The 11,950-nt window shown below is 31.1% G+C and overlaps 2 protein-coding genes across 2 annotated transcripts; one reads left to right on the top strand and one right to left on the bottom strand.

Annotated features, from left to right (window-relative positions):
- Positions 1 to 1,913: 1,913 nt before the first annotated feature.
- Positions 1,914 to 4,181, bottom strand: LOC106448108. Its single transcript, XM_013890036.2, has 3 exons — positions 2,976 to 4,181; positions 2,855 to 2,900; positions 1,914 to 2,773 (listed from the first exon to the last, which is right to left on the bottom strand). Exons 1-3 carry the CDS (start codon positions 4,179 to 4,181, stop codon positions 1,914 to 1,916), a joined length of 2,112 nt encoding a protein of 703 aa, XP_013745490.2.
- Positions 4,182 to 4,874: 693 nt separating this feature from the next.
- On the top strand, positions 4,875 to 10,074 carry LOC106449408 (putative F-box/LRR-repeat protein At5g02700). Its single transcript, XM_013891171.3, has 3 exons — positions 4,875 to 8,827; positions 8,944 to 9,117; positions 9,344 to 10,074. Exons 1-3 carry the CDS (start codon positions 7,907 to 7,909, stop codon positions 9,650 to 9,652), a joined length of 1,404 nt encoding a protein of 467 aa, XP_013746625.2. The 5' UTR covers positions 4,875 to 7,906; the 3' UTR covers positions 9,653 to 10,074.
- Positions 10,075 to 11,950: the final 1,876 nt, after the last annotated feature.

Genomic DNA, 11,950 nt, shown 5'->3' with positions numbered 1-11,950 from the left:
CTCACTGCATCTGTGCCATTTTCTTCTCACTCTGCAAAACTCTGTTAACATGAAAATGGACTCTTTACGGTTAATTTAGAACAACAAAATGCTGAGCCTGCGAACTAATGACTTTAACTAACAGAGACTGGCTGGTAGGGAACAAAGGATAGTTTCAAAACAGTCTTTAACTCGAATCAGACATGGAACTTAACACGACTCTGGGTCAGCAAAGGTTCCATGGTCTTCCGATCTCGTTCTCAGCAGCTATACCTAAATTCTCTGTCATCACATGGATTGCAGTCCATGAACGTATGGCAACGGGAGAGAGGGTTAAGATGGAACTATCAAGTTGATGCATTGTGTAGTCTTTGCACAGAGACTCAACCGTATATTTTTACTTTGTGGAAAGGATGGTGGAAGATACGAAAAAGTAATGTCAAATTCAAAAAAGAAAAAAGAATTAAGTTTAAAACATGGATACCCGTAGCTGAGTTATAACACTGAAAAACATAGCTAAGTGCAAACACACGAATAAGTTCAAACACACGTGAAATAGATAAAACAAAGACACAATCACACTTGGGGCTGAGATGGTCCTTGAGAAGGTCCTTGTGCTTGAGATAGATCTCCCTGCAAAATATAACATAGTGGTTAAAACTGATCGAAACAGAGTCCTTTTAATCAATACTATTAAAAGGGAAGGAGTCCTAAAAAATCTACTTAAAACAAGTCATAGTTGGACCATTTCATTTAACTAGAATTCCTATTATTTTTCATACTATTAACTTCATTATTCTTCATTAAAAACAAATTAGTCATAAAAAATGATACTAACCTAATTCTCTACATATACATTTACTATATACACATTATTCCATCATAATTATTTTATGTTATTATTAAATAATGTCCACCCTATATTTGTATATATGGTTACTTGTGATTTATTTAATAGTAAATACCTTCGGAGACTATAAACATAATACAATATCTATTGTAAAACAAATTGCATCTTTTACAGAGATCAACCATTATTCTATACCAATTTTATTAACTAAACTGATTTCATTAACCATGTTATATATATAAACACTTCAACATTATCATTCACAAACTAAACGATGTTTGTCACAACTTAATATTCCAAATTGGTTGTACCATTTAATACCAAGCCAGTTCCTATACGAATCCATATATATGATTATGGTCTACATAAAACCGGTTCAATCTTTCCATCTCCTATATTTTCAGAAAATGGCTATTTATCTTTGGTTCCGTTAAATATTTAGTCTAACCAATTATAAATCGGTTAGTAATAACTTCTAAAAACTTTAAAAACACATTGTTATTTATTAACACTATATTGATATTTTAAAATAGGTTAGCAATAGAATTGTGTTTTAGAACAAAATCCACTTATTTTAAAACATAATATTATTTTGAAAATAGTTTTGATACTATGTGTTATATTAAACATAGTTATATATATATTTTTAAAAAAATAATTATATACATAATTTATACTTTTGGTTAACTAAATTATTTATCAACCAAATAAAAATATTCGGGTAATTCAAGTTTTCGAGTTATCCGGTTTATAAATAGTATTTTTAGGATATTTGGTTTTTAAAATTGAATGTAATTAATATTTTTAAATATATAATTTTTATTTGAAAATTCAGATACTCATTTGGTTCTCGGTTTAGTTTCAATTTTTCAGTCATAGATATATGGTTTGCTCTATTATTTATGCAATTCAGTTCAATTTTAGTTTTTCAGTTAGTACGGATTGGTCCGTGTTTTTGGATAAATGTACTCAAACTTATACATTATCTTATATAGAAATTTGTTTAAAATATATTTAATTACAAAAACAAATCCGCGCTTTTCAAGCGCGGGTCAAAATCTAGTTAATAATTAAACAATGAGCATCATACCGAAATTTCTTTTCTTGGTCGACCTCTTGGTCTTTTGGGCGCATTCTCGACCCTCTCATTAGCACAAGTTTGTATGTTATGACCTTCTTCTCGACAGTTAGAGCAAGTCATGATACGTTTGTCCCTGCTTAACTTGTTCTTGTTGGACAAAGATGAAGATTCATTAAGACCTTTCTTCCTATTATGATTACTTGGTCTTCCACGATTTCCTACCCTAAATGGTGGTGGCAGAACTCCTATCCTACCTAATCTAGGCCATAACTTCATGCCTTGGACAGGTTTGATTCCTCGACTATATGTTTGCCGCCACTTTATTGTTGTGTAGTAATCAACCACATAATCATCAAACCTATTCTTCTTTGCAATTATGACACATGCAGCATGTATACAAGGAATTCCTGTCACCTGCCATTTCATACAGCCGCATGTTCGCAAGTTCATGTCCACACTATATGTAACACTATGATGATCAATCTCATGGAAATTTCCACACGCTAAGTACCTTCTGCAATCTTTTGCCTTCTCCTTTGTCAGTTCAATCTCAGTATGTGCCCTCTTAGTAAACTTAGTCTTCAGTCTACTAGCAATAATAGCCCTCTTCGCATTACGAACCATACACTGCCTCCTAATATCCTCTAACATGTCGAGTAGTGATTTTTTCCTTGCTTCTCTTATGGTTTTATTGAATGACTCACAGAGATTGTTCAAGTTGTCATTGCAGCATGATCCTTGTCTAAAGAATGCTCTAGACCATGTTGGAGGATTTTGGAGAAGAAGAGTGTCATGCGCACCTTTGTTGTACTTCTTAAGTGCTTCTAAAGCATCTTCATACTCTCCTTTAGTGTAACAGTGTGCTATGATCCAGAGCATACGCTCTAACTCTGGATCTTTACTATCTCTCTTCTAGTTAGATAGAATGTGTCTTGCACACATACAATGTTCAGCTTCAGGTAGTTCATTTTTAACAGCATTCACCAAACCCTGCATATCATTAAGTATTTTAGTTACATTAATAATGAAAACAGAACGAAATACTTCTAAGCATTAACTACTAACCTTTTGTTTGTCTGATATGATGGTGAATCTAGCCCCATATTGTAGTCCAAGGTCTCCCTTCAAGTGTTTAACAAACCACTCCCAATTGATGTTGTTCTCCACTTCCACCACAGCCCAAGCTATTGGAACAATCCTATTGTCACCATCTCGTCCTAACGCAGCCAACAACTGTCCTTTGATATCCCATTTCAGGAAAGCCCCATCTAAACCTATGATTGGCCTACATGTTTCAATCCAAGTCTCTCTCTGAGCTGCGAAACACATGTATAGACGGTCAAACCTCTGTTTGCTCTGTAAAACTGCTCCTGGGACAGTTTCAATCTCCATGGTCGAGTAAGGATTTGTGCGAAGAATCTCTGCTTGGTAGTCCCAAATACGAGAAAAATGAGCTTCATGGCTTGCTTTTCTTTGTCTATAAAGTTTAGACTTAGCTTTACCACATTGTTCCTCTGTGACAATTAGATTATATTCTCTCTTTATCTCATCAGCCATCTCAGTCCTTGTGAGCTTCGGATTCAGTCTTAGCCTTTCTTCAAACAACATAGCAATTGAAGATGTCTTCAACATCTTCGAGTATCCTGATCTTAAGCATGTATGCTCATTCACATAAACTTTAATCTGCATCTTATGTCTTCTCCTTTCATACGAGCAATATATTCTCCAAGGACATTTAGACTCTGCATCAGAGCACTTTGCACCAAGTTGCATAGCACATGATTTGTACAGTTTGATGTCGTACCTTGTTTTTAGTGAATACCTTAGGAGAGCCACTTTGAAGTCAGATGCACAACCATACATCTTTCCCAAATACAAAAGCTCTTCACAGCCTTGTGTATTTGCAACCTCTTCCCTACGCTCCAACTCTTCTTCATCATCATCAGACGACAATGGATCAGGAATAGTATCATCATTCCAAATGTCATCTCCACTGTCCCCATCATAATCATCCATCTCATCTTGGACAACATCTCCGAACTGGTCTCGTAAGTCTCCGACAATTTCTTCTTGGACACCTATTCCATTCTCATCAGCCTCATCCTCAAAACCAGCTTCAGCCTCGTCTTCAACAACCTCACAATCATCATTCTGTTCCACAGCTCGATCATCATCTCTGACATGTTGTCTTACACTTTCGACAACTCTCTCCTCGCCATCACCCGATTCGCCAGTGTGACGAACACTACCAAATTGCCTAATCTTAGCCATCCTTTACAATTGCGTCCCGGAGAAGTTTCGTTGCACCAAAAGCAACAGTCACCGTCGCCACAAAAGTTGGGGATGAAGGAGTTAGGGTTCGACGGCTTTTTTTCTTACGTATTGCACTATTTCTTTTAATTACTAAAACTACGCAGTTTCATAACTTAACAGATGTTTAGTTTTTTATTAATCAAAGTTAACGTGGACTATTTTTAAGTTAAAACTAGATTTTGACCCGCCCTTAAAGGGCGGGTATATTTTTCGTTTTAATTTGTTGAAAATTTTATTTTTTATATTTGTGTTATTTTTTGTAATTATATTTGTGTTTAATAATAATTTAATTTAATATAATTTTTTGTAACTATATTAAATATGTCAAGTTGCATAATTATACACTTATGTCATATGTATTTCAGAAAGTATTTTTAAAATTTATTCCTAAAGTTTAGTAACATATTATATTTTTTTAATAGTTACCTAACATAATTAGTCAAGAATATTTGCATTCAAAAACTCTGATTCGGAATCGATCCGAAAATCAACGTTTCATAATCTATTAGGTTTGGCCTATATACTCGAATGATTCTTAAAATGTTATATCCGAAAACCAATATCAATTCCAACCCGCACCGAAAGACGAACAATTTTTTTTGAAAAAATGTTTGAAAATAATAATTTTTAATATATTTAGTTAAATATATATGTAAATAGGTTAATAAGGTCTTCACTAACTTTAAGTAAAATCACATTTAATAAATATTTTTAATTGAATAATCTATTTAAAACCCGTTAAACTAAAACCCATAGAATATATTTTTATAAGTAATACTATCATAATAATATCATGTTCCTAATTTAATAGAATAGATAAATTAAATAATTTAGTTTTAGATAAATTAAATAATTTAGTTTTCTTAAAAACAGTTATTTATATTTATTATTTTTCTTAATTGATTCATGATTTTTATTGTTGGACTAAACCTATGTCAAGTGGTCATGTTCTTAATTTAATAGAATAGATTTTGAAATTTTAAGTTGGACATAACTTTTATTAATTGGTCATGTTGTTGTTTTAATAGAATAGATTTTGAAATTTTAAGTTGGACATAACTTTTATTAACTGGTCATGTTGTTGTTTTAATAGAATAGATATCTGAAAAATAGAATAGATAACAATAAATAAATTTGATTTGTGATAATTAGATTTTAAGAAAACTTTTACTATATTATTAGAGAAAATTATGATACAGAGAACCAAAATTATTTCATGTGGCTTAGATTAATATTAATTTATTTTTGTTATTGATAATTTCATCAATATGTTATATATAAGCTTAATATTTTGTTTTTGGTTTTACATTATAATAATTTTATTTAATTATTTATTAGCTTAATTTTTTTTTTAAATAGTCAAATAAGAAATCAAAATTGAAACTAAAATCTAAAATTAAATTATTAAATTACTTTTATGTGCAGTAATATTCAATGCACATGTTTGGAATGAAGAGCTAAAGGCACCAGCCGCACACCTATTAAAAGCTCATCGTCTTCTCCACTGTCACCGTTTTGATTCTGACGACAACTCCCAATTTCAACTTTCAATCAAAGCTTATAAACTTAAGCTTTCTCTGTTAAGATTCATACTTTAACTCTTTCTTCAACGAAACTCGACATTATCTCCATCCCATACTAATCCACTTTTTGTCAATCAAAACCAAATGAATCTCTAAATAAAAGTGTAAAAGCTCCAAGTCCAATAATCTCAGATCAAAAAGTCAAGGAAAATGAACCAAAAAATTCTGATTTTTATTGGTAAAAAAACTGATGAAAATTAGAACACTCTAGTTTTCGAATCAAGATAGCGCATCAAGCAAATAGTAACTACTGGAACAGAAACAAAAAGTAAAACTATAATTTACAGACGGATTAAAAGAAGAAGGAGCAACTTTCTCTCATATTTCAGAAAGAAGAAGAAGTGGGTTCCGCGAATTTTGGGTTTAGTTAAGGTAGAGGTTATAAAATACATTGATTGAAATAGTTATTAATATCTCTTTTTTATTAAAGGAGGAGCATTGATAGAAAATAACCTTTGCCTCATGTGTTTATTACATGAGTGCCATTTCCTAGGTGTCATCACTACATGCACTCTCACTTACTTTAAAAAAAACCCTTTATGAACTAGAAAAATTACAAACAAATGCCACTGGTCATTACATTATACTATATGATTTTGGATTACATTTACACTTGATTACATTTCGAATTCAAAAAAAAAAAAACGGGGATCTAAATAAGGCAGCATATTAACTCATTCCTAAAAGAGACTTTATGGTATGTTCGAAAATTTGGAAGTGTTTCATTTAGATAAGGCAACAAAATAAGTGTCTCATCTAAAGTCATGTACGCTTTAGTACAATTTTCGTAATTTTAAACGTGGTACAACTAAGTTCTTTAACCTGTATCAGTACTTGGTACATCTAAAGTTCATATCAAAAATCATAAAACTAATCTTGCAACAAGCAAACTATGTTAGACACAAAACTAATATAGAATCGTTTATCATAATGTTCATATCATAACCTATACGAATGTTCATATCAAATCGTTTTATGATATTTTCGATTCAATTCATCACTTAATGCTTCAAAAATATTAACATAGCACCGGCCACAATTCAATTTTGGAAACACCATTGAATTGTGTACGTAATCAAGGAAACAAAATTCAAAGAATTGAAAAACTTACCTTAATCGATAGGGGAATATTTCTGAAATATTTTTTGCGTGACCATCACTGATTTTCCTTACCTATTTCACGTCCAGACATCACGCAATTTATAAATCAGGCAACTGGTATATACGGTATTAATTTCTCATCATTTTAATAATGTTTTTAAATTCTCTAGATGATCTCTTTGCTATTGCTCATAATAGGATTGCAAACGAAGACTTCTGAAGGCATTATTGACAGCAGTTATTTTGTCTCTATTTTTAATTTTTTTTTGTTTTTTTTATACATTGTTCCTTTTATATTTTATTAGACTATTACTTATGTTTTATTTAATATTATATTTATAATTTACCTGCATGCAAACAAATATATAATTTAATTTTAATGACCATCGCATATAAATTTATATTGACATAATAAAATTCTTAGCTATAATCTGTATTTTCCTACATATATTTTTCTTACTATAACTTTAACTTTTATTATGTCAACATATTAAAAGTTATAATACTTTAATAATCTCTTCGCACCGCGCAGGGCGCGGATTATCACCTAGTAATTAATTATATGCAGTTATATTTTAAGCTGGACATAACTTTTATCAGTGGGTCACACTGCTGTTTTAATAGAATAGATGGCCAAGTCAACATAAAAACAAGATTAAAATGGCCAATATTCAAAAATTGAATATTTAAATTGCTCATTTATGAGTTGACATTTTTTTTGGCTTTTTTTTGAAAGTTTAGAGTTTTTTTTGGTGGTTTTCTCTATATGTTTTTCATAATTGTAGTACCATAATAAATCAATGATAAAAACTTATTGATTTCATTAATTTTGAGAAACGGAAAGGTAAATAAAAACGGGACAAAAATGGTTTATCCCAGTAGAACAATCATTGTGAATTTTTTGTTTTACATTTCTAATATTCCCAAAAAAAAAATTGTGCTTTAAACAATAAAAAGGAAACCCTAAACATATTTGCAAATCATAGAACAATAGTTAGCATGGCGGGTTGGCTAGGGAGACGGCGCCAGCGACAACGTCGTAAAAAAACTAGACACCGCAAAACTAAACGAGCAAAGGATGTTCGTGGAGATTTCATCAGCTCCATGCCAGATGAGATCCTTCACCATATTCTCTCCTTTACCGTCACCATCTCAGCCATCAGAACTTCTGCCTTGTCGAGACGATGGAGGCATTTATGGCGCGAGTTAACTTCTCTCTACATCCATGACTTTGGACCACAGGCTCGAGGGATAAACCAAATCCTAACTCACTACACAGCTCCCAAAATCATGTCCTTCCATCTTGGTATCTACAATGATAATCACTCTACTGCTCAGATTAATAGCTGGATCGAGTTCGCTATGTCCCGCAGAGTCCAGGATCTGTCTTTGACCTTCTTTAATCACAGGAAGTATACTTTTCCAGATTTTTTTAATCTTAGTTCTTCTATAGAGCAACTAAGCGTAAAATTAAGGGATAGACATATGATTCCGGGAGCCACAGTGTCATGGGAATCGCTAAGGAACTTGTCACTGCGCAGATGTCGTATTCGAGATGAATCCATTGTAAAGATTATTTCTGGCTGTCCAAAGCTTGAATTCTTGGCATTGTATTACTGCGCTCTATTTAATTGTCTTGACCTGAGTAAGTCACTGAGTCTGACAAGATTGGAAATGAAGCACCACCCTTGGCTGTCACGATCAACTAAGATTATAGCTCCAAACATCCATTATTTGAGATTGAAAACTTCAGACACATGTAATTTAGTGGACGTCTCTTCTTTAACTGAGGCTTACCTTGATATTGGCATTGATGGAAACTTTTCTTTCTCGGTTGATTATCTTCTGACCATGGTGTTAAAGATGATAGCAAAATTGCAGAATGTAGAGAGACTTACTGTTAGTAAAACAGTTCTTCAGGTTTGTAAGCTTTCTTTGACTTACGAACTTGCTAATTAGTTTTTGACGAATAGTTCTTGCTATGCTTTTTTTGAGATTTAACTTTTGTGTGATTTTTTTCCCAATGGATTTGTTAGATTCTGTCTGTTGCTGAGATCCGACGTTTTCCTTTCCGAGTGCTCAGAGTCCAAACTTTGATTGTTAAAATAAAGTTTGTTCGATCTGCTATTCCTGGTACTGCATGGTTACTACAAAATTCACCCGGCTTAAAGAAGCTTATAGTACACACAACGGACAAAGGCAGAATGATGGTAATATATCTTTACTATTTAGCTCTTTGAATTTCTTGTCTACTAATAGAACTATGCAAACTACTAATAAAGTAAGAATGATGGTAATATATCTTTACTATTTAAGAGCCATGTCACTTTTGCTGAGCTAGTTTGCTACAAGATTAGTACGTATTTTGTAGCTCAAGAAAAAAAAAGTGAAAATAATTTATCGTGCGCTTTTGGATTTACTTTTGATGTACTACAGGATGATAAATATGTTGGCAGCTATCTGAATTCACAAGGCTTGAAATTGGATAAATACTGGAGATTGAAATACGGTGCTTTTCCTACCTCATGTGAGACGTATTCGATGCGTTCTAAAGATTCAACGTGGAAACTATTGGCTTCGTTCATAGAATGTCTGCTGAGAAACACAAAGATGCTAGAGACACTGGTTGTATGGTTGGGAGGTTCTGACTTCAATGCAAAATGGTTTAAAGGGCTGCTCCGGATGGTTCCAACACTTTCTGACAACACTAATGTCTCCATTATGCTGAAACTAAGCAATTGCTAAGTATTTGCATCCGTGTTCTATTTAACCGGTTATCTTTTACAGCACTTTGTAATGAAATTATTTTTATTGTATATGAATTTCTGAGTGAAAGTTTCACAGTTGACTCTTCGGATGTTCTATCGTTTTTTTTTTTTTGAATTTCATGTGTATTATACTTTTCTTTCTAAAAACATTTTCAATATAAAACACCATTTTTTCCTTCATAATAAAACTAGTTTTGCTCTCTCTTGTGAAATCTTACTCTATTAAAACATGATCATTCCTCATTTTTGACCAATTGATAAATGTTACATCTAATTATATATTCCCACGTTTTACTAATTAACTAACTGTCATTAAATTACATATAAATATAGAGTTATTATTGGGTTCACGAACTGAACCCGAAAACACGAACCGAAACCGACCTAAAAATATCTGAACCAAAACCGAACTGAAATTTTACAAGTACCTTTTGGATCCAAAATTCTTTTACCCGAAAGAACGGGAACCGAAAGAAACCGATCCGAATAGATCCGGACCCAAAAAGAACCTATTTGTACCCTAGTAAAAAACATGTATATCTAAACTATGATTGTTTGTTTGTATTTTATATATATTATTTTATGATTTAGTTGAAATATCTTTTGTTAATAATGTTTATCATTCTTTTGTAATATTTTTAAGAAATATAAAGGTTTAAAATGTAAAATTTTGAGTATAAAAATGTTTTGTTTTAATTATTAATAGTTTAATTTAAGTTATTTTGTAAATTATATATATATATGTGATAAATATCGACTAAATCTGATGGAGTTTGGATATTGCGTGTCCTTTTCAGATCCAAATACCCGAATCGGACCAGATATGGACCCGAAAACTACAGGTATTTTACAGGTATTTTAATCATAGACTCGAACCGATCCGGACCCGAGAAGAATCGACTCGAACTCGAACTGAAAATTTACAAGTATCTATTGGATCCAAATGTGTAGGATCCAAGTATAATTAGTTGGGAATTTAACTAATTATAATAATATGATGTTTAATATTTATATAATTATAAAAGGTTAGTATTGTTAATTTATTATTAAACCACTGAGCATTTGATAGTCAACCAGTCATAATTATCCCGAAATTGCATCAATTTCTAACTATTGTACTATTCGTACAAATCCCTTAATAACACTTAAAACCACAGCCACCCGCATCCGAAAACTTGTGTAACCTCAACCCTTGCGTTTACACTAATCAGACCCATAGTATATTCTTTGGATGTTATAGTATTAAGTTTTCTGAATTTTGTTATTAAATTAAGGTTCAAAATATTATATTACTTTTTTCTTTTTACAACTAACTTTTTCGTGTTGAATTTCAAAAAAAAAACATTACTTTAGCATCTATGATTTTGTCATTTGTAAAGTTTGGAATATTATCATTTTCATTTTTGACTTTTTTTTGTTACTAAATTAGTTCATTATTTTATAAAAATATTTGAATTTTATTTCATATTTTTATATTTTTCTCAATAGATTTTGTTACAATTAAAATAAAAAATAAATTTATAATTAAAATTTATTTGTCATTAATATATTTAAAGATTTATTTAAAATTTAAAGTTTTATAATCCCATATTTTGTAAATAAAGCATGAACTAAAGGTTAGTTATATACTATTATAATTTAAAAATAATAATTTTAAGAAAATATTTTTATGGGTTTCAAAAAGATATATATAGTTGTAGATATAATTTTTTTACGTATGTTAATAATTTTATTTTTTTATAAAAATATTACATAGTTTACGAATTTTAATCCATTTTAAAGGTGAATGGTAGTTTTTTAAATGAAAGAATTGGAAAAATAGGTTAGTTTAACAATTTAACTAGATTTTGACCCGCGCTTGGAAAGCGCGGGGTTGTTGGATTATATTATGATACAAAATTTTATTATAAAACAGCTATATAATCTATAAATTAGTTTATTTGAGATTTTATATGTACACTTTTACGTAAGTTTCTTTTCGACATGAGAATTATATCCGGATAAAAAAAAAACTAAACCGACCCAAAATTATAGGTTAGTTCATGTCCAGAGAAGATAACCTATTATGTTTTTTTTGACCCGCATGTCTTTGTTTGAGTCCGGGTCCTACCCTAGACCTGATCATAAATATGTGTTTATTAGGTATATTTGGATATTTCGAATATGTTTCCGGTATTATGGATATTGTTTTTAAGTTTTTGGTTTACGATTAGAGTTTTGATTTTAGGTAAATTTTTCAAATTAAAAAAATTGGGTATTTGGATAAAATTTTGGG

This window comes from Brassica napus, chromosome A4 (assembly GCF_020379485.1).
Source record: "Brassica napus cultivar Da-Ae chromosome A4, Da-Ae, whole genome shotgun sequence".
Taxonomy (NCBI): domain Eukaryota; kingdom Viridiplantae; phylum Streptophyta; class Magnoliopsida; order Brassicales; family Brassicaceae; genus Brassica; species Brassica napus.
Note: the sequence above shows the minus strand (reverse complement) of the source record. Positions and strands in the feature narration are given on the sequence as shown.